This window comes from Clinocottus analis, unplaced genomic scaffold (genome assembly GCF_023055335.1).
Source record: "Clinocottus analis isolate CAN_PGR_092001 unplaced genomic scaffold, fCliAna1.0.p SCAF_24, whole genome shotgun sequence".
Taxonomy (NCBI): domain Eukaryota; kingdom Metazoa; phylum Chordata; class Actinopteri; order Perciformes; family Cottidae; genus Clinocottus; species Clinocottus analis.
In genome coordinates this window covers 1700811-1727423 of record NW_027175976.1, presented here as the reverse complement: position 1 = coordinate 1727423, position 26613 = coordinate 1700811, and the positions used below count along the sequence as shown (strand labels likewise).

General features: G+C 42.1%; 4 protein-coding genes across 7 annotated transcripts in view; 2 read left to right on the top strand and 2 right to left on the bottom strand.

Annotated features, from left to right (window-relative positions):
- Positions 1-17: 17 nt before the first annotated feature.
- On the bottom strand, positions 18-6184 carry LOC137794296 (grancalcin-like). The gene is made up of 8 exons (XM_068591047.1): positions 6024-6184; positions 4334-4546; positions 3682-3751; positions 2795-2838; positions 2436-2583; positions 1863-1976; positions 1666-1724; positions 18-979 (listed from the first exon to the last, which is right to left on the bottom strand). Exons 1-8 carry the CDS (start codon positions 6045-6047, stop codon positions 953-955), a joined length of 699 nt encoding a protein of 232 aa, XP_068447148.1. The 5' UTR covers positions 6048-6184; the 3' UTR covers positions 18-952.
- Positions 6185-7389: 1205 nt separating this feature from the next.
- LOC137794050 (dipeptidyl peptidase 4-like) lies at positions 7390-19543 on the top strand. 2 transcript variants are annotated; one of them, XM_068590628.1, is made up of 26 exons: positions 7390-7412; positions 10740-10827; positions 11242-11334; positions 12664-12755; positions 12896-12970; positions 13052-13104; positions 13286-13358; positions 13543-13663; positions 13975-14129; positions 14203-14300; positions 14383-14512; positions 15061-15099; positions 15258-15353; positions 15504-15574; positions 15839-15892; positions 16043-16158; positions 16270-16317; positions 16409-16507; positions 16749-16818; positions 16902-17096; positions 17369-17423; positions 17999-18098; positions 18184-18242; positions 18325-18397; positions 18862-18935; positions 19024-19543. In XM_068590628.1, exons 1-26 carry the CDS (start codon positions 7407-7409, stop codon positions 19114-19116), a joined length of 2226 nt encoding a protein of 741 aa, XP_068446729.1. In that variant the 5' UTR covers positions 7390-7406; the 3' UTR covers positions 19117-19543. The 2 variants fall into 2 exon arrangements, with proteins under 2 accessions (XP_068446729.1, XP_068446730.1); XM_068590629.1 differs by lacking the exon at positions 7390-7412 and adding an exon at positions 10622-10659.
- A 1169-nt stretch (positions 19544-20712) lies between these two features.
- On the top strand, positions 20713-22825 carry LOC137794298 (pro-glucagon-like). The gene is made up of 4 exons (XM_068591050.1): positions 20713-20810; positions 21397-21552; positions 22056-22172; positions 22639-22825. The coding sequence occupies exons 1-4, from the start codon at positions 20713-20715 to the stop codon at positions 22823-22825; spliced, it is 558 nt and encodes a 185-aa protein (XP_068447151.1).
- An 891-nt stretch (positions 22826-23716) lies between these two features.
- Positions 23717-26613, bottom strand: part of LOC137793905 (sodium-driven chloride bicarbonate exchanger-like) — a 34780-nt gene continuing 31883 nt past the window's right edge. For 2 of the 3 annotated variants that reach the window (XM_068590336.1, XM_068590337.1), the window contains exons 26-27: positions 26427-26464; positions 23717-25587 (exon numbers count right to left, since the gene is read on the bottom strand). In XM_068590336.1, the coding sequence (XP_068446437.1) occupies positions 26452-26464 (13 nt within the window). In that variant the 3' untranslated portion in view covers positions 23717-25587; positions 26427-26451. The remainder of the gene's footprint in view (positions 25588-26426; positions 26465-26613) is intronic. The other variant, XM_068590338.1, reaches the window with a different exon arrangement.

Below are 26613 nucleotides of genomic sequence, written 5' to 3'. Positions count from 1 at the left end.
ATAAACAGAATGCATACTGATTAGAAAGTGTTTATTGTGAGTAACAAAATATGATCTTTACTACAATGTTGGGTGTGTGTGTACACAAGTTGACCTCGCTGCAGTCTCTCCAAACGAAAACATGGCTGTGTTTGGACTGAAACGTGGAAAACAAACTAGTAACCGGTATCAGTGTGGCTCAGTCACTTTGGCAAGTTAAACATCTAGCTCATCTATAAGTTTTATGAAACAAGTGCACAAAAAGAATCACGAATAAGGAAAAAAAATGCACTAGCTAACATTCATAACCATATGAAGTTCAGTGTAAAAGCAAATCAACGTCACGTCATCAGTAAAGGCTAACGAATGAATCCTGATGCTGCCGTCACTACGTTCTACATAACTGGGTTTAATATATTAGACCATACATTCAGAGGTTATAATAATGGCACAGGAGGTGTATCGGGTCGCTTCGCTGTGGACCCGACGCATAATATTCAATCTAGGATATAAAATGGTTGATTAATTTCTACATTTTTCACTGACACCCTCAAACCAACATTCTTTAAAGCCTCCATGTTCAACTTTAACATGTTTAATGTCAAATCATTCTGCAGCACACCACTGCGTCTTTATGTTAGAAATCCTACATAAGGGCTTTATAGACGCTGGTATGCATTAGATCCCCCTCTGATGTGGATACAGACTGTTTATATATGTATATATACACACACACGTGTATTTATATAGATGTGTATACTCCTGATACATCTTCAGCACGTCCCTGTGCAACAAAAAGACTAAAGCGTTACGGCAAGCATTACAAGCAATGAGTATTTCCTGGTGCGGCACACGGCCGCTCAGTCAAATATACTGGCCTCCCTTTGCATTCCCACGAGGCGACGGCCCAGAATCCAACACCGGTCGGCTCGTTGGGCGCGCTGACCTCGTGGCGTGGGACACGCGGCAGACCTTAGATGGCCATCGTGCACAGGATGAACTGTAGAGAGGGGGCGAGAGAGAGAGAGAGAGACAGAGAGAGAGAGAGACAGAGAGTCAGCCACGGGAACCACAGAGGAGCCGCTGGTTGAAGCTGCAGGGAAATGATGTCATCAGCGTTTGCAGGCTGAGAGCTTCCTGCTTTCAATCAATTAGGGACGGTATGAAAATGACTCATTTGTTTCCCTTCACAGGTGGAAAAACACAAAGTAAAGTTTGCATGTTTCCCCTCCAACTTGCACCTTCTCATCGTGACATCAGCGTTTAAGGGGATCGGATGGACATGTAATAAATACTTATTTAATATCCTTTAGTGGTGTCAAAGGAGACATTTGACAAAGGTAGTTATTTTACACACTTCTCTGGTTTGTTTGTTACGGTGATTCAGAGCTTTCGGCTCAGATTCACCAACAACAAACAAATCAATGGAGGCAGCGGTAGGCCAGCATGTCAATGTTTTGCAAAAGTAAAATTACTGCTTTTAATAATGAGGTCTGGTGGCTTTGAGGAGCTCAAAGGAAAGAGCCGTCTGAAGGCAGTGAACATCTTAAAATAGCAGACATGTTTTAGGAGACTAAAATACATTTACTGCAGTAGGAAATGTTAAAATATAAGAAAGCATTTAAATACAGCTTGGGAAAAGAGAAACAATCTAAATAATAATTGCACAAACAAAGTGAAACGTACGTCGTCATACTGGAAGGGGACAGATCCCTGGTGCATGGTGTCTCTCCGTCTGAAGTTCTCTGCAACAGGAAGAGCAAACCCGTCACGGCTCGGCCTCGACACCGCTCACCTGTGACACGCGTTCGTGTCGCCGCTCTTCAGAGATAACGACGGGACGTCCGGCATCTGCGGTCCAGTGGCTCTGAAGGGTTTCCTACCTGTGAGAGCTCGCAGTTTCACGCAGCAGGCCACGTAGTCGTCGAAGAAGATCCTCCCTCCTTTGCTGTAGCGCTTGATGATGACGTTCAGCGCCTGAGGACTGACGCGGTAGCCTGAGGAGAGAGAACAGAGTCAACGGATCCTTTTTGACATTTACGTGTAACTGTGGCTGAAAGACATCCTCAACATGAAGGCCTAAAACATACAACAACCGCAACATTATATTATTGTATGACCGAGGCTAACAACATAGAAGCGATAGTTTTGGCTATCTGTTTTTCTCACATCCAGTCGGTAACTAATAAATGTCTCAGGACGGACCTGTTTGTATGTACTTGCTGTATTCTGAAGGTATGCTGGCTCAATCACTGACTGAGTGATTAAATGACATAATCGTGACCTCATAGGCATCAAGAAAGTGAGCGAAACTCATTTTTGAAAGCTTCGTCTGAAGCAGACGGAAAATGTGACACATACGGTCACACACTCACTTCCCAGAGGTCTAATTTAGTGTCATTAAATGCCGATTAGCATCAGGTGTGTCTTCACCGTTGCGCCGTCAGGACTCTCACCCATAGCGTTGACTGCCTGAGTCATCTCGTGTGGTTCCACCGTGCCGCTCCTGTCCTGGTCGAACATCATGAAGTTCTGCTTCCAGCCGCTCAGGGCCGTGAAGAGATCCTTGAACTCGTTGAAGCCCATCTTGCCCGTGAAGTCCCTCTGAGGCGGTCCGGTTAAGGCGTTTTGAACATTTGGCGTGAAAGCCGGTTAACCCGGTTCACAGTTGAAGGCCACACCCACATATTTTAAATACGAGTATGCACGGCTGGGGATTTAACCTGAACTTTAACAATCAGCCAATCAGATGCTCTCTACCAGCTCACACCGACTGAGTTCTTCCATCTTAACCCCAGAGGGACGGAAAGGATACGTCCAGCATTGCGATCATGATCCTGCACGTCTCCAGGCTGAATGCTGCGGAGAGAATGAACCATGTACTCTGTCACTTTTTAACATTAGTCATTTAAGATGCAGGTAATGGGATCACCGCAGCGTTTCAGGTACATCCCAAGTCATTTCATCACGCTCATTTCTATAAAAACACGTTTCCTCTTCTTGGTGGGAGGGACTAACACGCAAGTGAGGAAAACATGGATGCAATCAAAAGACTTGGGATGAACCCTTCATCTACACAGTCTACCATGTTTCTATTATATTATTATTTGGTTGGTGGTAGCTTGTAACCTCACCACTAGATGCCACTAAATTCTGCGCCAGACATTTTGCAGCTGGTCTTTGACCCAAGCGAGCGCTCCCTTCAGACTCCATCATTAGGTGTGTGACTAACGAAAGCGCAATTTCCCCGTCAAACTGGTTTATCCAGAAAAAAATCTACTTCTCAAATATTAGTTTGGTGGATGAGAAAAGGTATCAGTGTCAACATGACGATGGCGCTTGAATACACAGAAAACATGAAACCATATTCAAGATATTTTGTTAACTATCTAAAACTGAGAATATATAAGTATCTAACTTCACCGGACTGCTGTCAACCAATCACATGGTTGCTTTTCACTTCCCCCTCCGAGGAAATCCCCATTGAGCCACAATGACCGGCGACTGCAAGGAGAGGAAGTGAACACATCAACTCATACTACCCAGAGTGCACTGCATGGATGTAAGAACCAGCATCACGATACAAACGAAGACTTCTCGTTTCCGTGTTTTAAAGCCCGCCCCCTCACTTTGGGTCTTTGTGCCCCGGCTGCATCACATAAAAGCAGCTTTACACCAGAGTAGGGGGCGGGAGGGACTTACGAGAGTAGCTGCCGGTGAAACCAGACTGGGTCAGACATCTCTGGAGCTCCTCTGCATCGATCTCTCCATCCTGTGAAGAGCAAGAGGAGAGACTCAGTCATGCGTGAGTCTCAGAGGGAGAAACGAGCGGCCTGCTGGTCAAGTGTGAAGAGATGAGCAGAGAAACAAACATCTGTACAATGTGCTGAATGGAAATAGAAAGAAAGAGAACAGGGGGGGGTGTTCTTTAGAGGGGTGTGCTCCTTTAAAGATAAGTCACCCAAAAACAAATATTAATTGTATATAGTACTCATCATTCCACACTTTCTAATGACATAAAACAGATTCGTTTTAGTTGTTTAGATATTTCAAATAAAAATGTTCACACTGATTTAAAAATCTTAAATGTTCTATTATTACGCTATTTCTGTTTGGACGTATGAAAACAAATCAAAAGAGAAAGACTTCTACTTCTTGGAATCAAGTTAGGACAGAAGCTCGTGATGAACATGAAACCTGGAAATAACTGCAACGACAGAAAGTCTTGTTCTTGTCCAAACTTGTAGCCTGAAAGTGAAAACTCGTCTGCAGTGGAAACTATGACTTGTATAAAAGCTGCTTGTATCAAACGCGTGCTGCTGCAATGACGTAAGGGACGTTGGTCCACACTCACCTGGCCCGCTATGGCTGTGAAGTAGCTCCACATTGGATCATTGGCGGCGGGGGCGGGGGCGCCGTACGTGCCTGGATATCCGCCCCCGTAGGCGCCGTAGGCGGCCTGGGGCGGCGCGCCTCCCATTTGGCCCCCCATGTGCATGGGGCCCCCCATTGGCATTCCCTGCATGGGCATCCCCTGAGCTGGCATTCCTGGCATCGGACCCCCGTACTGAGGATGAAAACAGATGTTTCATTCAAGATTATAAAAAGGTAATGGAGTTTATATATTTGAAAATTTTAAATAAACCGATTGCTATATTGACTACAATAATAACACTTATTTTACAAAAGCCGCTGCCTGTTAAATCAAATAAATTGGTCGGCTAAGGCTAGCCGTATTTTCTATTTCTTCATATTTTGTTCATTTAAATAGATTCTGTGCATTCGGTGGGATTTTTCACAATGTTCTCCATCAGCAGCAACATCCAGGTTCTTTTGTAGAAAAATGTGTTTCTAAAAATCCCCAAAAAACGAAACGATTCAGAATCCTAAAAAAGATAAGAATCAGCCGAGCGAGGAAATACTGAGAGTAAAAAAAAAGTTAATGAATAACAAAATCTAGTTAACCTTTCATGAAAATGTTAAATGTTTCTGCTCTCCCAAATGGACTCTCCCAAATAGCATGTATTGATATTGTCAACAAAACTGTTTAGGAAATATCTTATTATTCCCTCTTCTTGTGTTTGCGTTGTAGAAAACGTGCACGCTTTGGATTCTTTTCTCCTGAGTAATCTCAATCACGACGAGGTGCAGCAGCACTGACCCCAGTCATCTGTTGAGGCCTGCTGACTCAAATGCTTACTGAAAGGAAGAAATTACCCATACTTCTTAGTGTGCAAGAGAAAGACTGAGTGTGTCCCAAACATAGGACGTCAAACGCAATGCTTTTCGTACTATTCTGACCCACAATCCTGTGCTCAGTGGATGTATGAGCGAGAGAGTTCAAGGTACAATGATGATCATTCTGGCTCGCCCTGCATGCATCAGTACCTACTTTGTAATGACAGCAGTAGTGTGTACTAAAGGTTAAACACTTTTGGCTTCTTATTACAAAGCTTACAGATCCTACATTTGACTAAGAAGTGTCAGAGCATTAATTAGATTCAGCCCCAAAGGAATTTAAGTGGCTTGTCCACACAATAGGATAAAAATAGAATAGGGTGCGCCTATGGTTCCTGTAATCAATTAAGGATCCCCAGGGTCATTGGATTCACCCAGCTCATTTAACTAAACAAGTATCCAACAATTATATTAAACTAATTATGTTACAATATAAAATATAGTGACCAGAGTCTGACGTCACACTGTGGGTCAAGCCTCCTTACTCATGCGTAAAAGAGGCTAAAGGGAATGTGCTTAGTTCATTTGAATGTTTAAAGAATTTCCATCCCGGAAGTCAATTTCTAAGAAACTGTAGATGCCAGTAGGACTCTTTACAACCTAATTAAATAGGGAAAACGACTCTATTGAGGTTAAATGACATGAATATCTAACGTGCTACGGGGACACAAGGAGACCTGGAACAGAAACAGCTTGTGGCTAATTATCGGAAATTCCACCGAAACAGGAGCCTCAGGCTAGCTTTTGTGCTAACCAATGTAGCTCGTTTATCCCCGTAAAATCACCGTGACGTATCGTTTACTCACCCCGCCGTATCCTGGATAAGCCATTTGGTGAAATAGGGTAAACTATCACAAGTTGAATATCTTTACAGTGATTGTCGCCGGACACGGCTTTCTCTGCTACACGGTTGTAACTTCCGATACGTCTGAAAAGTTCCTACATCATATCCGAGCTGTCGGAAGTGCGTTGACTGATGGTGCAGAGGACCAATGGGCGAGGAGCTGTAGGACAAGACCCGCCCATTAGTTGTATGGCTGGTATGCTGCATTTAGGTACTGCTCGTATATTTAACCTACGTTAAATTGATGATTAAAATGCTATGGAACTAAAATATTTTAAAGTAAGAACTCAAATAGAAAAGTATTGTTATTTTTTAATTATGAAAGTTTACCCTGTGTCCTGTATGTCATATTTCTGTAACTTGGTGACCGGTATAACCGATATATTTATGAATCTCCACTTTCCCAGTATTTGTCAGCTTTCATTTAAGTCGTTCAGTGTCGTTCATTTCGATGTTGTCGGCGTAAAACATGTTTGTATGACCTTGAAATTGCAGAAATAGACTCTACAAAATGTAACATATCCTGGACATCCGGTTTACATATTTCTAACGCTATATTTTGTATATAATATAATAATAACATATAATATAAAATAAATGGCTGCGATGCATGGCTTCCTGTCGCCGCTAGGTGGTGCTTTTGGGACTAATTCTAAACAAAAAACGAAGTGAATGTTTTTCTCTAACTTCAAATAAGGCAGGTTTTTGCATGAAAACTTTCATACATAAGGAGAGACAACTTAATGTGCTTCAGGCATCGCATAGCAGTCCAGTTCACAGCTGCTTAAACTAAACTTTACAGCTTAGTGGGAATTAGTTGTGTCTATTGGTTGTGTAATTATTTTACTTTTGAAGAGGAACAATAAGGGGAATATAATGAAACCAAACACACATATGAGGCCATTATACATTTCAGGTGAACTTCATGTGGCATATAAAACTGTATCTTTATAAAACAGGTGTCTGCTGTATTAACCATGAAGATAAGAGCTTGACAACAAAGTATAAAATGCTCACAGAGCATGTATCGTGTCAAAGACAGTCAACTGTGATATCAATGTATCTAAAGGTACAAGGTGAGAATGCACAGTGCTGGAGGCGGTTGGAGGAGCCACATCTGCCGTGTGTTTCATCCTTCAGTAAAAGTGAAATCAGACAGTGTGGTTGTGAATGGTGCAGAGGATACCACCGCTTCCTGCTCAGCTCTGCTGTGTCTCACGGCTCTAACTCAAGCACACATCCGTGGTGGGAGGTGACACTGCTGTAACAGTCAGATTAGTGCAAGTGTGAGCGGTGCTGAGTGCTTGATAGTGCAGCGGGCTCATGAGGGCATACACTGGCAGCTATGAAGGTAAATACGTCGCAATGTCTCGCATACCACGTAGACGTTTGTGGGAATGATGGGAAATACATATATGGTTTTATTAGAATGTATAGTCCTGCGATGGCGTGGCTTTAAATGTAAATTGATGTCCTAGAAATCAACGTTCTGAAAACAAGCGATGAGATAAAACTGCTATTTGCTATTTACAAATGTCCGTCTGAAAACCATAACATTTTGAAATCTGCAAAACATGACGCATGTGTTCAGATGTAACTTGGGGCAATGTGATGGTGGTCTGGTGGTATTCCTCTTCTTCCAAGGGGAGGGTTGATACACTGCTACGATGTCTAGTCTGCTCTATTGTTCAAAAGAGTTGACCTGTTTTGTCTGCTGCGGTCTACAAGCATAATATTTACTGAAGTGTATTAGCCCTCTTCTATTTATATTATTAACAGACAACACATATATTTAATGATGTGTCGTGTGACACATACATGTGTGCATAGTGTATAGTATTGGTGGGAGGAGTATTAGAATCCTTTAATAAAGTAAAAGCGTCTCGAACTTGTTCGTAGTTCTAAAAAGTCTTTACGACACCTGAAGGTCACCGTAGATCACCACACGCTTGTGAAACTGTGGTACGGAGTAGTTTTGGAAAAAGTAGTGAGCAGAGGGGAATTCAGCCGGTTGCAATCTGCAACCACACCACTAGATGCCGCCCCATCCCACACTCTGTCCCTTGAAGCAGGAGGCCGAGTGCAGGACTTTAATGAAATGGTTGTACGGACACTTTTACGGTAGTAAAATACCTGAGTGCCTCTTCCACCACAGTGTTGGTATTAACACCACAGTGTAAAAAAACTACAAAATGTAAGAGCCAGTGTTGCGGTGAGCTGCAGCTACATTAAGCAGATTCACACAGAAGGATGTTAAAAGAAGCTTCACTGACCCGTTTCTGACCCCAGACATTTTTTCCCAGACAATAACTTCCAAATTCCAACGCTACTCAACTTCGAGCCAAGAATGCAATTACAGGGCCGACACTTACAGCACGCACATCTGTTGAAACCCATCTGTACAAAGCCAGTGTTTATCTCTGTGAATAAACATTGGACATTTCCCTCAGAGGAAGTGGATCAGATGTACAAGTGCAAAGACATGTATGTATTTGGATTATTCCAAGATGTTTGAGATTTTGACTGTTGGTCACTTTCAGAACTTGTGATGGGCTTTTTTTCATTAATCCAAAAACTAATCAGCAGGTCACTCAATAATAATTTATATTTTGAGGCCTTTTTCTTTCTCTGTACACATTGATGTACACGTTTGGCAATGTTTTCATATGTTTGTTAAAAAAAAAGATATAACCTCCCATTTATAAGCCAAGAAACAACTGTAGCGACCTTTAAATGGCCGGTAAATCACAACTTCCTCCATCTCTGTGAGGCATAAATGTCTCTTCCCGTTTTCTCCCTGCTCCGTCACTCTCTCTCTGTCTCCTCACGCCAAAATTATATCTGTTCAATAAGCCCACATGTGTTCAAAGTGACACCTATAAACGGTTTTAACTGGGCTTAGTGTCGGCTAAATGGAAGGCATCTATGAAGTATTGCTCTTCAAACAAGCCGTGCTGCATTAGGGAAGACAACCACTGTCTATTTGTTTGCTGAGGATGTCCGGAGTGATGGGACAAGTGCACAATATGATGTGTCTATTCCCCATAAAGACACATCTTTATATTTGTTATGCTTTTAACAGGCTTTTAGCATTGACTGTGGCTGGTCAGCACGTACTGTATGCTGTATGAGCAAAGTAGGAAACTTCCATTGACTTTATTTTTAGTCCCACTGCTGAACCAAAGTGTGCATGACGTCGGCGTGTTCAAATATCCTCATCAGTCTGATAAAATACTGAGTTTCTACCCTTGTGCCCCGTAGTTGGTGACATAGTTCTCACGCTGCTCTCGGGAACGAGACCCAAATGATTATGATTATGTAAATACAGTGAATGGCATTTATGACAGTTGGTTTATTATGATGTCGGTTTATTAGCCTGTAGCTGTCATCAGGCATCCAACACCATCATGTGAAGTGAACTGAGACACTGGTGCACCAGAGCTAGCAAGAGCCGCTGTCAACTGAGCTAGCAAGAGCTGCTAGCTCGATTGGTTAGCCTGATAAGAATATCTGGGTAAGCCAATCAGAGGCAGAGTAGGGCGGGTCATGCCTTCAACAAAAGAGGAAAATGGTACATCACACTGATGTACCATGTCCACTGCATCAGTTTAGCATGTTAGCATGCAAACAATATTAAATCAGCACTAAGCACAAAGAACCACCGGGGCCGATGGGAGAGTCATAAGTTGTGTAGTTTATCAAAAACCAAACTATTGGACAGATTGGTTCTTTAGATATAAAGTTAGGAGATTTAGTGGAGGACAAATAAAAGTATAAACCTAACTTCATGATATTTTTTAATTGTTAATTGACGGTTAACTCAAATTAACAAACATCACCGATATGAAAAGCTAATTTGTCCTCTGGGGACCATGAATGTACTTCATTTTCTTGGCAATCCATCCGAGAGGAAATATTTGTAGTCAGTATTTCCGCTCGACTTTGCCACAATGGATTGGCACTTAAGTAGTGGAGAAAAGATGTAGCCCTTTTGTTTTCCACATCGTGAATATGGCAATACTGAATAAACAAAACACTGGTGCCCATAATCGTCTCATGAACGATTATTTTCTATTAATCTGGATGTTTGTCCACGTTTAAAATCTATGTTTTTGTAAACATTTACGTTGCATTGAGTCCTCTGGTTTCATACTGTCGCTACTAGGATCTGCTGAGCAAACAATCCGAGGTCTTCACTTCGTGAAAAGAAGTCCTTCTTAGACCAGAACAATGCATTTGTTAAAATCTTCTGAATGTTGCCGTTTTGAGCAAAAAATGTGCAGTTTATAAGTAGAATAACTTTTCCAATAGATGGGCGTGTGAATGATGAGGACACGCGCCTGGAACAGTTGACAGTGGCCTGTCAATAAGCAGCCGCTAACTTCCTCAAACACCACCGGCATGAACATCTAGCCAACTCCTCTCTTCATTTATTGTCCCCACCTTTGAAACTTCGGTTGAGATAATATTTAACGAGCGAAAGCCAGCGAGTCGCATAACTCAAACGTGCACGCTGCTCCGCGCGCGCGTGCACCGACGGGCTTGTGATCCAGACGGTGATCCTGGTCGCACGCTTTCACCTCAGCGCAGGCACGATGGTTGGTGGTTTGGTTAACAATACTCACATATCAGGTGTTATCGTCCGGGAGGTTCTGAGTGTTTGGTCCGCTGTGCGCAGGTCTCCATCGGGAAGGTGATCCTCGGAGTGGTCGGGGTGGCGTCGGTCGTCATTCTGATAGCGGTGCCCATGGCAATATTCTTGAACGGTGAGTCTTTCTGCTACTTCAATGTCTCACATGTTTTGGCACTAGCGCCGTTTAGTCGCATCACGCGTGCGTCATTACGCACGATCTGTTTTAAATGGCACCGCTTCTCCATAAGACTATGAGTACATATACAGCAAGTTATGTTTCCATTATAGAAAAAGACTAAATCGGGGTGTTATATCACTAAAAGAGGATTGCAATTTAGCTTTATGTGCGTGCCTTTAAATAGTTTCATGCTCACTCAGCACACATATGACATAAATAGCCCAAAAAAGCACTGACGTGAGCAATATTTCTGTCACAGCCTTTACGACACGTGCCTTCTTTTATGATGATGGCCGGTGATGTGCGTGTGTCTGATATCATATCAGTAATCTGCCCTTCAAGTGCCCATCAATGTGTTGTTGTTTTCAGAGGAGCAGGTGGAGAACAAAAGATCATTCACCCTGGAGGACGTCTTCAACAGTTCACTGAAACCAAAGTCTGTCAGCATGAGGTGGATCTCAGGTGGGAGGATTACACCTGTGGAAAGCAGCGATAAAGTGGTGGAACATGATGATACTGATAACATATGGCTTCACAACTGTAAATGTGTCACAGAGGATGCTTTACTATCAGCAACACAATGCGCCTTTGTTCTAGTTACTAATTCACTGGGATTGATCCCCTTATTCATGTGTGTGTGTGAATGATTTCCCTTACAACTTTATGGCAAATGTAATGGCCATGTATTTGACATGATGAAAAGGATAAACTAACAAAAATAGCAGCAACAGTGGATGAAATAGAACAATAATGATAAGAAAAGCAGTGATGTATTGGCAATACTAACAGCAATGAAACTTATAATAGTAATAATGAGAGCAGGAGATGTCGGACAGGACCACGATCTAAATAACCGCGATCCATGTAAACAGAAGAGATAGAGAAAAGGGGGCATCAGCAGGACCCAGGAGATAGGAGGCAGGACCCAGGAGACAGGAATGGCTCTAAACACAGCCACTATCCATGGAAACCTGAGAGGTGATGAAGCTCTAACACTCCAGGGAATAAGTAAAGTCAGTAATGTGCATTGAAGAGACATGAGTTCGTCCAGAAGGAAAGAGAGAAGAGGAAAGAGTATCCAAGATGGACCTCAGCTATCTAGGTCTATAGCGGCATATCTTGGCACTGGACCAGAGCAAACCTGAGTCAGCCCGAACTATAAACGCTATCAAACAGAAAGTCTTAAGTCTCTTAACTGTGGTGACCGTGTCTGACCTCCGGACGGAAAGCGGAAGCTGGTTCCACAGAAGAGGAGCTTGATTACTGAAGGCTGTGGCCCCCATCCTACTTTATAAGACCCTAGGAACCACAAGGAGCCCTGCATTCAGTGAGCGCAGCTCTCTAGTGGGGTAATATGATACTATAAGCTCTCTAGTGGGGTAATATGACACTATAAGCTCCTTAAGGTATGATGGTGCCTCACCAATTAAGGCTTTGTAGGTAAGAGAAGGATTTTAAATTGGATTCTGGTGTTTACAGAGAGCCAGTGAAGAGAAGCTCATACTGATCTCTTTTCTTAGTCTGTGTTATCAACTGGAGAGATTTAAGAGACTTGGACTCACAGCTGGTTGCTTTCTTTTGGCTTCATCAGTAGATATAATTGAGTATCGTCGGCATAACAATGAAAGCTTATTGAGTGTTTTCTGATGATATTGCCTAAAGAAAGCATATTCTGGATCATCAATTATTGACTGTTCATCTATACATGCTACCAAATTACCTGGAATCCAGCAGCGCTAACATATAAAAGTGTATTTCAGATACATGTGTGTCCCCTCTCGTCTGTCACAGATCATGAGTATCTGAATAAGTCCCAGGGCTCAGTCTTCCTCCACAACGTGGTCACAGGAAAGGCCTCGGAGTTCTTGAACAGAGACAAGTTCGTAAGTCGTCCTCTGTGAGCTTTATTTGTGTAACCGTGCGAAATTAGCATGAAAACTACATACCAAACAGACACAGTGTTGTCTGTGTGGTCATGAGTATCGGTGAAACTCTCACAGCATTTTCACTTTTCCCGATGCAGAGTGAAAAAGACGCTTATGATTACCAGCTGTCTGCTGACCACAAATATGTGGCATTCATGAGCAACCGTTCCAAGGTACAATAAGCTTTTATTCACATGCATCTGACTGATATTTAAACTGCTGACATTACAGTGTTGTTGTTTTTGTCCCTTTAGCTGTGGCGGCATTCATTTACAGCTACATATTCACTCTATGACCGAGATTCAAAGTAAGTACTGTATCTATGAGTTATTGCTTTATTTCTACATGCACACAAGTATGTGGCTTATGCACTTCTAATGATGTCATCCACCAAATGGTCCATGCTTAGCATGCAAAGTAGATCATTTTAGAATATGTCTGACTGTACGGATCACTAAAGGTTCTCAAATCGTTTAATTTTTTCTCAGCACATTCTTCCCACCATCTGCCACTCCTGAAGACATCCAGTACTTTGCCTGGGCTCCTGAGGGGAACAAACTGGTAAGCCAGGACATGAAAATGATTGCTGTTATGTGCATACCTTTGAGTTTGGTGATGGAGGAGGTGGTCCAGCTTCCCCAAACACTCCAGCAGAGCAGAGAGGGTTCAATCTGGGTTTGTTGTGAATAAACCACGTTGGCTTTTTTGCCAAGCTCGGGTATTTCTGTTTTTATTGTATTTTCAGGCCTACGTTTGGGAAAACAATGTGTATATAAAGGCCAGCCCTGGCTCGCCACCGAAGCAAGTCACTCATAATGGAGAGGAGAATCTGATTCTGAACGGGGTGCCGGACTGGGTGTACGAGGGTAAGTGGCACATGATGGAGTAAACACTCTACAAGACCACATCTGCACCTGCTAGCAGCCTAGCATCTGGATCTGGATCCTTTATTATAATAATTTTTGTTGTAAATGGTACTTGTTGGAGTAGTTTTACTTCATTTTAATTCATCCCCGAGGGCACTTTAAGAAAATAAAAGTATACTTTTATGTATTTGTACTGCACTGTACTGCACATATTGTCTTGGTATGTATTGAACATTAATCATTGTTTAATCAGGATGTAATGAAGTGACAGTTGAATTTGTATATTGACTTTTGCATCTTCCCCCTTACAGAGGAGATGTTCTCATCCAATCAGGGCCTGTGGTGGTCACCTGGAGGGAAGTACGTGGCTTACGTTGAGACCAACGACACCAACGTCCACACCATAGAGTACTCCTGGTACGGCGACAACCAGTACCCCAGCACTGTCTCCATTCCTTATCCAAAGGTAGGACGTCTGACTCCAACCAGCTCGTACTGGGATCATTGCATTTTGCATCTTACACCCTTTTCTCGTGCAGCCGGGGACTCCCAACCCGACTGTGAAACTGTTTGTCGTGGACACCGACAACACAACAGAAATCTCTGAGGTTGATGCTCCAGGAGAATTCAAATCAAGGTAATGAATCAGCCTCTCCATTAGTACGACAGGGAAGGAGATGAGAAACCAAAAGAAGCTGAAACGCGTTGTTTCCTCGCAGTGAGCACTACTTGGCGACTGTTACTTGGGCAACAGATGAACATCTTGCGGTCCAATGGCTGAAGAGAGTACAGAACCACGTCATCCTCCAGAACTACAATTTAACCGGAACCAGCTGGGTTCCTTTTGCGGTAAAACATGATATTATGAACGAGTAATATTGATTTTCCATATGAAAACAATATATAGCATGACATTGCACACAGAGATTACATGCAAGCAATTCATCGATGGGTTTAGAAGTAACTGCTGACTGAAAGGGAGGGCAAGGTAACATGCTGATGTTTGGTATGTGTAGAATTTATCTTGTCCACGATCTTAGTTTGTCATGTTAGCATGCTACATTTGCTAATTAGCGCTATATAGCCGTAGAAGCACATGGGGAGCAACAAAGTCCTGCTAGCACGACAAAAAATGCATTAATGTAGGGACAGGAGGGACATACAGTTTATTACTTTACAACAGACACATTTCAACTTCTTCTTTTAACTTCCTGGACTAAAGCAAGACCTTCATATACTTCATAAAACTAAATTATGACCAGAGCATGTCATAGCTTTCACTTCCTGTCCTTTTGTAACGGACATATTGGTGTCGCAAGTTTTATGTTGCCACATCTCTCTGAGCGAAGGCTGTTGAAGCTTGTTTGTTGTTATAAAATGTGTATTTCTTTTTACAGCCTCTGGTGTTGACGAGTGCCCAGGGTTGGATTGGACGGGTATGTCCAGTGCACATTTAAAATGTATTATTTTGTGTATTAAAGGCTGATACTTCTTCTTTTCCTGCGCCAAAGAGCTCCATAATTGTCCAGAAACTTGCCATGAAAACACACACTGTACTTCAGAGACTATATGGTGATACACTTCTTCTTCCTAGTTCTCTCCATCAGAACCGGTTTTCGCCGAAGACAACAGCTATTACCTGCTGATGAGCAACAACGACGGGTACAAGCACATCCATCATGTGGTTGGGGTAGGTTGAAGGGTTTGTTTTAGTCAGTCGTTCAGTACAACAGCTCTTTATTTTTGAGGATTGCACAATCTCCACCATATTGTACAGTATTCACTGTTCATCTGTCGCATGTGACCGCCCACACACACTCTGCTCTGACTCATCACGCAGGTCAGAGCTACAGCGATCACCTTTGGACAATGGGAAGTCGTTGACATTCTGAAAGTGACTGCAGATAGTGTGTAAGTTGCTGCGTCATCTGCATACAGCAGGATACACGTGCATGAGCACTGACGAGCACGCAACTTCTCTCCTGAGAGAAAAAATAAGGGATATTGTACAGATTTTTGTATTCTGTAACTATTCAGAAATATTGTAGATGTGTGTTTCACAACATTATGCAAATGTACGTTTGGTGTCTCTTAAACGATGGCATTGTCGCTAAATTATGATGAATATTACCAGAAAATTGTCTTTCCCACTCATTCATAAGAATCATTCCTCAGATATTATTCAAGTAATCAAGAGGGCGACAAGCCAGGAGGACGCAACGTTTACAAGTAAGGATCTTAATTTTACAATTTCTATATTTTTGCCAGTTATTTGAGGACATTTCTTGATGCAAAGCATTTACACAGACTCACAGTGTGTGTGTGTGTGTGTGTGTGTGTGTGTGTGTGTGTGTGTGTGTGTGTGTGTGTGTGTGTCAGGTGGACCAAACAAGGACCAACCAAGTGTCTCACTTGTACGTTACACAAAGATGTCTGTCAGTATAACTCAGCCTACTTCAGCCACAATGCCTCCTTCTACCGCATGAGCTGCAGTGGTAAGTTATACTTATGTCTTTACAGACAGTCGTATATTAATACTATAGAGATTATCATTATTATTATGTATTCAGAATAGCTAATACTATTGTTGTCATCCTTTCACAAAGGTCCTGGCATTCCTTTCTATTCTCTCATGGATAACAGGAACGATAAAGGTGATCCAGAAATTTGAAAATAAAATCTGAAATAATATCAAGAAGGAGAAAAAGTTATTCTAATGAGCGGTCTATATTCTTTTAATTGCAGAGCTCCACCCTTTGGAGGAAAATAAAGAGTTTAGCAGCCTCATATCTGACATCCAAATGCCCTCTGTGAGCCGCAGCTTCATCACACTCGAGGGATTCAGTAAGTGAAGTACAAACTGTACGATGGGCAGATTTAGTCAACGTCAGACCGGCTTTGTGCTAAGCTAAGCTAACCGGCTAGCTTCACGGACGGGGTATCAATCTTCTCATCTAACCCACGGCGAGAACGCAAATATGCATTCTTCACTAAATGTTGAAATTAACTATGACAGTAAAACAAAAAGAGAGCATGTCTTCACACCATTCATGATCATTCACACCTTTCTATACTTTCTCAACAGAACTCTGGTACCAGATGCTTTTGCCTCCAGGCTTTGATAAATCCAAGAAGTACCCTTTACTAATAGATGTGTAAGAATTTATTTTTCTTCATGAATTAATTACAAAGTGACTGCAGTTCATAAACTGACCCTGGATGTTGCCCAACCTCCCAGGTACGCCGGGCCCTGCAGCCAGAAGGCCGACTTCGTCTACAGGGTGAGCTGGTCCACCTACCTGGCCAGCACGGAGAAAGTCATCGTCGCCAGCTTTGATGGCAGAGGAAGCGGTTACCAAGGCGACAAGTTAATGCACGCAATCTACAAAGGTCTGGGAACCTATGAGGTGGAAGATCAGATAACAGCCGTCAGGTGAGGAAGGCGAGGACCGGTTTAGACAAGTCAATGCTTCGCCCCGCTCGAACAAACAGCTTCGCCCTCCCGCTCCCCAGGAGAGCTCGATCCAACTGGATTGATGCGTTTCAGTGGGCGAATTGCTGACAAGTGTACACACACACACACACACACACACACACACAGACAGGGATCATCACGAGCATCACATAGTGACGGGATGTTAATAATCATTTTTAATTAGCGCCCCATGTTGACATAGTTATCTCTTTTTTGTGTTTGTATTATAGGGAATTCATCAAATTGGGCTACATTGACAAAGACAGAGTTGCTATTTGGGGCTGGGTAAGTTATAAAAAATGATTTTAATGTATAGTCCTTACAAGCTGTGTTTCATTCATCCCTTTATACCTGCTGTCAATGTGTTTTTGACCTATAAACACTTATTTATAATGTATTAAATAGTTTTTTATTTATTTATATGAGTGTATATACTTATGTAGATATATGTGCATGAGGATGTTCATGCATGATGTGAATATCCATCTGTACGACACGTTGGACTGAAGGAAATAAATCAAATCATAATTACAAAAAACACATTGATGCATTTAAAACAATTAAAAGTAACTTCTGGACATGTTTCTGGCCGCCAGCCATGTTGAAAACATGTTGAAAACATGGCTGCCGGGTTATAAAAGTACCTAAACTGTAAATAAACACAAGTGAAAAACATTTGAGGCAAGAAACAGACAAAGCAGAAACATAACCTGGAGCCATAGTTTCTGTTACCGGCTGCAGCTTCCAGAAGTGCAGTGAGTTATCTCATCGCTCAGATGGCATAAAGATCCCTGTTAGGTTATTGTCGTGGCCTTTGAAGGCTCTGGATGAGCTCCAGTGATGAGCTGTGTGTCTTCCAGTCTTACGGTGGATACGTGGCCTCCATGGCTTTGGGATCTGGAAGCGGCGTTTTCAAATGTGGAATGGCGGTCGCTCCAGTGTCCAAATGGGAATATTACGGTTAGTTCTCGCTCGTTAACAAGCCCCTCACATATAACACACTCGCGTTAACGCCGCACAATACCTGCATCTCCGTTTATTCCAGATTCCATCTACACGGAGCGCTACATGATGGAGCCCTCGCAGAACTCGTTTGCCTACAGCGTGAGTTTCCCACGCAGCGACGTCTCTGTTTGTCCTGCTGTCGCCTCGGGTCACCAATAACCATAAATCTGACTGTGTGCAGAATTCCACAGTAACCGCCAGGGCCAAGAATTTCCATTCAGTGCAGTATCTCCTGGTTCATGGAACAGCTGACGGTGAGTTTATGCATTAACAGTTTCATTCACATGTCACACTGTGACACCCGGGAGGCGTTTTCTGTTTTTAATGGCTGTTAATTAAGCTTTTTATTCTGGATATTGATTACAAACCAGATCAAACATGAGGGACAGGATCTTTTCTTTTTTCTTTTTTTAAATTATTAAATAGTTTTGAACATCTTTGTTCATTTAATCTGTATTGTGTGTGTGTGCACTTACAACATACTGTTGTCAGAAATAATTTACACAGACTTTAGCTCGATTTGAGAAATTATTATAGATCACATTGTTTATTATTATTATACTTAATAAGTCTATATGATAAAGGGTTATTTATGTTATTATATTACAAACTAAGAGTGTTAATGTGTTTCCATGTGTCGCGAGATCAACTTCCTTGTTGTCAATGCAGCCTCCATCCTTTAACGTTAATCGTTGTGCGTTGTTGTTGTGTTTTCTAGACAACGTTCACTTCCAGCAGGCGGCCGAGATCTCTGAAGCTCTGGTGGAGCAGCAGGTGGACTTCGAGGCGATGGTGAGTGATCCGGTAAACCCAACGAGGGGAGGAGCGCGGCTTCGTGTCCTGATACACTGACACTTGGTTTTCTGCCCTCGTCTTTCAGTGGTACACGGACAAGGACCACGGGCTCGGCGGCTCGGCCTACAGACACGTCTACACACACATGAGTCACTTCCTGCAGAGGTGCTTTGCATGAAGTCCACTGCATCTCTTCACGTGAATAACAAAGAATCATTTGGGATCTTTAATTGTAAATTCAGGCTTGATTATTAGTGCTCCAAATGCCAGAAAAGTACCAGATGGTCCATGTCATAATGTATTTCTGTGTCTATATTTAGTCAGAAAAAAAATGCTTATCTGGAAATTTTTACTTACATTTTTATATTTTTATTTCTTTAGACATGAATAAAAATGTGATTTATTATTTAATTATTTTGTTTGGTTGATTTAAGTTTTAAAGATGTTGCTACCGAACTCGGGGAATAACAGACATGATAATATAAAGGTGTACTTGTACTACTGTAGTGTACAGTAGGCCTATTGTATTTAGTTATACACAGAAACCTACTGCACAGCAGTACTTTTATACAGTTTTACCAAATGTATGTGATTGTCGGATTGTTTTGTAAAATAATAAAGAATTACATAAGCTCTGTTTGCTTGAAATATGTTGTTCTTCAATCAGTTGACGGGGAAACCTGCAGAACGATAGCCTCCATTATTGTTTATGCTAGCAGGTTAGAGAGTACGCTATGCTAACGTCAGTATGCTAACATGCTCACAGTGATAATGTTAACATCATGTTTAGTATGGGTATGTTTAGCATGTTAGCATGTAGTAAGAAACTTCATTGCCATCAGCCTCCGCTATACTTTGTGTTTAGTGCTAATTATTAGCAAATGCTAACACACTAAACAAAGATATGGACAAGTACATAACCTAAAATTAACAAATAAAGCTTGATATGCAAAGGCCTTTAGTCTTGTGGTAAATAATATCCTATTAGACAAAAGATAAAGGGACATTAGTTTTGACAGTTTATTTAATAAAATTTTGGGTCCGTTGGAATTTTTATAAATAATAATTGAGAAAGTGTTTTTTTTCCAGCCTTTTTCAGCAGAGTGAAAGTCTTACAGCAATATGTGAGCGTTCATGTTTTATAGAGCGTCTCTCTTTATCAAACAATGGCCCTTGTAAAGTGGAGATGACTGCCACTGATGCCAAAAGAAACAGCCGCTCAATAGCCCCCATCTTTTAAATTGGATCGGAAAGAACCCACAAATACTGACTCACCTTCCAGATGCACACGTATCGCTTCCCATCATGATGACACAGTAGCACATTAAGGCGTCTCGCCTCCTCTCCGCCGGACAGCATGACCTGCGTGTGTTTGATCTCGACACCTAAGTACCAGCTGGCATCACGCATGACCGCCGTCTTTCCTCTCTGAGCAAACGCTGGGCTTGTTGATTCGGGGCCCGTGTGTCTAATGGGTTGAGAGTAACAGGCGGACCTGGCGGAGTGGCGAAATCGGCCCACCTGAGCAGACCCGGCCTCCTTCCTCCTGGTGCAGTATATAAGACGGCAACGTCAGAGAGGACGGCGAGAGACAGACGCCAGGAACCAGCAGAGGAACTACCTGCACCCATCTTTGGAAAGAGACAAAGAAAAAGGTGAGCCGGGTTTTTATTGCAATGGTGAAACCACTTTAGCTTCACGATCCAACATGCAAACTTTCTTGTATGTGTGTGTGTGTGTGTTTGTGTGCGGTTCTGTGGTACAGGTTGTAACCATGAAAAGCATTCACTCCCTGGCTGGTGTCCTTCTGGTCCTCGGCTTTGTCCAGAGCAGCTGGCAGGTTCCTCTGCAGGACGCAGAGGACGGCTCCCGGTACACAGCGCACTTTAAAACGAGGCTCTTTTTTTAGTCTCAGGACCACTACTCACTACTTTTCTACCACTTTTCTTTGTGTTCAAACTTAACTTCCTGCAGAGATAGAAGAAACAGTGTTGAAATCTGAATGAATCACAAATAAAATGGTGATTTTATTGTTGTATTAAATCCCAAACTTTCATAAAATAGAGTGATGTGACATGTAGGACGTCACCAAAGAGGCCAAATGATTTGTGGTCAAGCTTCAGGCACGATGATCTAAAATACGCTAAAAGATGGAGGTAGTCGCGCTAAAAGACCCCAAATGTATCCAAAAAAAAGAGGATCATTTTCTTCTCTATAAATGTGGTGCAGTAAATGGGGCTAATTAACTTTTTTTTAAACAATTCTAGCCAAGCAAAAAGATGAAATTGATACTGCTTTACAATGTTTGGAAGACACAGATGCTGCATTTCATCACCCCGAATAAATGCACCTTTAAAATAAACACTAACATACGTATTTGCATATTTCGGTCATGTGAAATGTTCTTTTTGGACTGCTGTGAACTCAAACTGGACTCTCTCTCTCTGCCGCGCCGCAGGTTCGATGCCGACGTCAGGTTAGCGGGCGAGCCGAGGGAGCTCTCGACCCCCAAGAGACATTCGGAGGGGACGTTCTCAAACGACTACAGCAAATACCTGGAGGACAGGAAGGCGCAGGACTTTGTGCGGTGGCTGATGAACAACAAGAGGAGCGGGTCAGTGTGGGAACGGTCCCAAAAACACACATCAGGGTTTGCATTGTGGAAAGATTTGTTTTAGCCAATGAAGCGTTTGATTTAAGTGCTGCGATCAACTTTAAAGGGGCAGCGGTGGAGTTTTTACAACAATGGTCAGAACATATTGGATAGTTCCCAAAAAGCTAATAGCCTTTAGACAACATAGGTTGGTTTAATCTTTACAAATGCATAATTCTTTTTAGTTTATTTGTGTTTTTTTAATGTAAAATCTTAATCGGAAAAGTAACTAGGCGTAAAAAGTACAATACGTCACTTGAAAGTGTTGATTAAAGTAGCATAAAATATGTATATTTTAGTGAAATATCTCCAAATTGGACTATAAATCTACTGGATAACAAGGATGTGTCCCCCTGATCGAATTCTTACTTTGTGCTGTTGGAGGAGAGCTTTTCAAAACTTAAATTATTAGTAAATTACAATATGAAACATTGCCCTGACTGAGAGCCTCTGTGTGTCCACAGCACTGAAGAAAAGCGCCATGCGGACGGGACCTTCACCAGCGACGTGAGCTCCTACCTCAAGGACCAGGCCATCAAGGACTTTGTCGCCAAGCTCAAGTCCGGAAAAGTCCGAAGAGAGTAGGCTGACCCTCCTCTTCCTCCTCCTCCTCCTCCTCCTCCTCCTAACGGCCTGTGTCTGATTCCACCTTGACGACAGAGACAGAAACAAATCAAATCAACTCCTTCTTGTGCCTCCTTTTCTCTTTTCTCTGCTGTTCCTTGTGGTTGTGCTCAAATAAATCACCTGAACTTCTTGCACTGCGTTGATTGATGTGTTACGACCCATGTGACCATTGTGTGAAATGATTCTTTTCGGCATCAACAACAAAAAAACAACAATTAAAAAGCCGACGGGGAACGAATCACAGGACAATCGGAGCGACACAATGTATCCGCCTCTCAGGGAGGGAAATGGCGAGACCAATTTTGGATGAAAATGGCCCCCGAGGGCCAAATATAACAGCTGGATTGGCAGTTTTTTTCCACGTTGCCGGGCCGCGGACCCTCTGTGGTCAGTGTTTACATTGTGTGCCTGTGTACTCAGATCTGAAATGGACAGGCGGGGCGAGGCGCTCAGCAGGAGGCATGTTGACGGCAGCTTCACCAGCGACGTGAGCAAGGTGCTCGACTCAATGGCCGCCAAGGAGTATTTACTCTGGGTCATGACCTCCAAGCCGTCAGGGGAGGTAACAAAAAAAAGTCACAACGGAGGATTTTGGTGCTTGCCATGAAAGCTAGACTCGCCGTGATTGTGGTTTTTCTCTCTTTTGCAGTAAGAAAAAGACAAACGGACCAATGAGACGCTCCTCAAGGACCCCCCCCCCCTTCGCTGTGCACAAAAGCCAGGAACAGGAGGAATAGAAAGCCATACCGCTTTGCATGTTGTATCGTCAGCACTATATTTCAATTTGTAAGTCTTTTTTTTACTCACCGTTCGTGACGCAAAGATTAAAAAAAAAAATTTAAAAAAAAACTTCCACAGTTTTCGTGGTGCGCCAGAAGACATGGAATCAAGGGCACATTTTTTTCTACAAATTTAAGTTATTTTCTATATTTTTAAGCAGAAAAAAACAACTTCCAAACACAAAGTGGAATCTCAGGTAGGCCTGTAGAGGGAACACACGCGTCGCGTAGTTGATTTTCATCGTATATTATTAATCCGCTCTGCAAAATAAAGTTTTTCATTGTGCGTTTGTGGGATTTCTTTGAGAAGGATTGATTGATAGAACATCAATTCTATTTTGTGTATTTTGTCTGTGGCTCCCAGACATGGCTTCCTACTGAAGACAGATACTGTATGTTGGTTCATTTAAGGTTGTTTTCAGCATTTCTTCCATCTCAAGACAGTAGAGAGATAATAATGAGAGAATTATGGTCATTCAGTTATTTAATATGAAGCTTAGTTTGTTCTAGTCTTACACATCTCATGGGATCGGGATCAGGGATATATAGATAGATAGATAGATAGATAGATAGATAGATCTATATACATATATACATACATACATACATACACACACACACACACACCAATACAGTGAGAATATGTCTCACTAGATGACCTCTGACCTCCCTGTGGACAAGTACAGGGATCAATAAAGTACCACAACCACAGGCAGGGCTTGTTTAAGATCTTTATTTATGCTCTCACTCACCCGCTCTCTCGTTCTCACGAAACAAATCACAACAACAGATCAGAACTGATAGTTTTTCTATACAGGTGACTTAAATTATTTAAAACAGAAAGTGTACAGCTATCACTACCAAATTTAAGGCAGAATTTCGCACAGAAGTGGTCCAAATGTTTGATACTGATATAATTTTTGACCACTTATTAGTTTCTCTATAACTAAGAACCATCACTTAGACAATGGGAAAAAGAACATCTACAACAAAAACCTGCCTTCAACACTGACTTCATGTTAGTAATATATTAGTAACATTTTACATGAATAAAATATACTATGTATTGTACATTGTTAAGACTCTTTACTGTTTATTACATGTTGCCCTTCCCAGAAAAAAGGTAGCCTATTATTGCATCTCTAGAAGTAACCATCGGTCCTGCAGCGACAGTCCGTTCCCCCATCATGCAGGTCTTTTTTTAAAACAATTAGCTTCAGATGCTAACACAATGAGGGTCATTTTGGAGAGGAGATCACATGTCCATGGATGACACTTACTGACGAGGTGACAGGTGGATGAAGGTGGAAAACATGGCGCTTTCTGTCCGGTCACCCTGGTTCAGCGTTGGCAAACTGGATGAGTTTTTAAAAAGCCATGGCCGAGTCACGAGGTGTTGAAAGTTGCCAAAAATGATCTGAATTTGCTAGCTTAAAGATGTTGCTGTACACTGCCCACAAAGGAATAGTGTGTTTAGATTAATATGCTTATTGTCGTGAGTTAGACGAGAACAGGGAAACCTCTCTCATGTCCGTACGCTAACAATGAAGCTATCGCTAGCTACGAGACGGAAAAAACAAAACATGCCGTTTTTACATTTTGCTTTATTTGCACAGATTTACAACAACAACAAAATAGATATAAATTGAATTTAATGAGATTCTGGCGGATTTTGTGACATTTTGGCAGAGCCAGCCGATCTGTTTCACCGTTTTATGCTAAGCTAACCTAGCTCCAGCTTTATATTACAGCGTACAGACACGAGAGTGGCGTCGATCTTCTCGTCTAACAGAAAAATGAATATGTGTATTTCCCAGGATGTCAAACTATTCCTTTAACAGATTTTTGGGGGAATACTTGACTGGACGAGAGACATTTATTTGTAAAATAGGACTCTGGAGTGATATGAGCTGTCACTGTCACAAAAACATTTAGATATACAGAATATAGAAAATGTATATTTAATACTAAAAAAAATACTACTGGATTTGCCATATATAGCCAACTATTTTGGGTACCGGTGAAATAGATTAGTATCGGCAAATATCTACTTTGTAGTTTCTCTATTGTGAGCTGCAAGTCAATGGCGGCATTAAATGCTGCGCACAAAATCCACACATTTGCAGTTTGCTGTGGCAGGTCTGTCAAAGGATAACTTGCTGTTGTTGGAAAAATATAAAAACATACAAAATACAAATGAAGTAGATTTAAAAATTGTTTAAAATTTGTACTTAATTGGCCCGTTGACACAGCAGTTACTGTAAATGTCACATTATTCCGGCTTCCCTCTGTTGCTGGTATCACCAAACACTGATATACGCAGACAAAAGTGTCTCAGTTCCTCGTGTTAATACTGTTTCTAACAAATTCTTTGTTTTACATAACTTGCACACAGACTTACATGACAAAAACACAGTGTAGCACAGTACAAAGGTGGTTGAGTGTGGCACGGAATAGTTTTTTTTGTGATTTTTTAAAATTTACTCATCGACAGCACAGTGGCACCGCCAGTACGCGTCATCACAAACTTGTCTCCCTGTCCAGGCTCTTGTCATGTCTCCGCCGCTTGTGTCGCTTTTCGCCGCCACAACTGCACGAAAAGAAGGAAAAATAGGAAATAAATGAAAGGCTAAATGTGTTGGTGTTCATTTTCTGTACAAGGATTTTCAGAAATTCAAAAGGTGCAGATGCTGACAACAGGCTGACAATTACTCAATCAATCTCTGGATTGATTGCCACACAGCATGCAAATCTCAGCATAAAGGGACAGTTCACCCCAAAATATGTGTCCTTCTACCTTCAATGCTATTTATCAATCGCTGCCGAGTGTTGGAGGTGAAAAATGTATGACCCAGTTAATGCACAGCCATTGTAGGAACCTTTTTCTTTCTAGAAAGAAAATAGTTCCCATGAAAAGTTCTCACAATGAGACCTGTGGACAATAAAAGACTTCAGCTGTTGAAATGTTGTTATTGCTGCTGCTTTGGACACCACCAGCCAAGTGTCACATAGTTTCATTACAGTGGTGCGAAGTGGTGACATCTCCCAACACTCGGCAACTCACACCAACACAATATAGATTGAGAGGAAATGTGTATTTTTGGCTTTTTGGGGTGAACTGCCCGTTTAATAGCCGTCGGTCCGACCGCTTCAATATCTCATGACATTGAAATATACAACAACGGCTCAGTGACACATGCAGCTACTGATTTGACTACTTTCACAACATGCAAAGGACGTCATTAAAAGTGCCCTCGACGTAACACATGCACACTCGGGCCACGCCGCCCGCATCCACTGGATTTATCTCTATTTCCTCAGGACTCCAAAACGCACAGCACAGACCGACACCGAGTTTTCTTCATGCAACAAACGGCAGTAAACAGAAGACGAGACTCTCCATGCCGACAGCGACTGGGAACAACTCACCTTTGGGTTTTCAGCTTCTGGGAGGTTAGGAAGGGGAGCTATGGGGTGGGATGGAACGAGAGAGGCAGGCGGGAGACACTATGTTAGTCTACTCTGTGGGACATCAGAGAGGCCAGGGCTGGTAATCCAGTTTCATCTAAACACACTAGCGCTTCAGTTTCCTGGAAAAATAGTAAATGTTCCATAA

Bases quoted from the DNA above. Each gene is read 5' to 3' on its own strand.
- LOC137794296 (XM_068591047.1), bottom strand. From the start codon at position 6,047: ATGGCTTATCCAGGATACGGCGGG. The intron at 2,839-3,681 runs GTAAGTCCCTCC...TTCTCTCCGCAG, and splicing joins TTTCACCGGCAGCTACTCTC to CATTCAGCCTGGAGACGTGC. The intron at 1,977-2,435 runs GTGAGAGTCCTG...CTCTCTCCTCAG, and splicing joins TCAGGCAGTCAACGCTATGG to GCTACCGCGTCAGTCCTCAG.
- LOC137794050 (XM_068590628.1), top strand. The intron at 11,335-12,663 runs GTGGGAGGATTA...CGTCTGTCACAG, and splicing joins CAGCATGAGGTGGATCTCAG to ATCATGAGTATCTGAATAAG. The intron at 18,099-18,183 runs GTTAGTTCTCGC...CGTTTATTCCAG, and splicing joins GTCCAAATGGGAATATTACG to ATTCCATCTACACGGAGCGC.
- LOC137794298 (XM_068591050.1), top strand. From the start codon at position 20,713: ATGAAAAGCATTCACTCCCTGGCTGGTGTCCTTCTGGTCCTCGGCTTT. The intron at 20,811-21,396 runs GTACACAGCGCA...GCCGCGCCGCAG, and splicing joins GACGCAGAGGACGGCTCCCG to GTTCGATGCCGACGTCAGGT. The intron at 21,553-22,055 runs GTCAGTGTGGGA...GTGTGTCCACAG, and splicing joins ATGAACAACAAGAGGAGCGG to CACTGAAGAAAAGCGCCATG.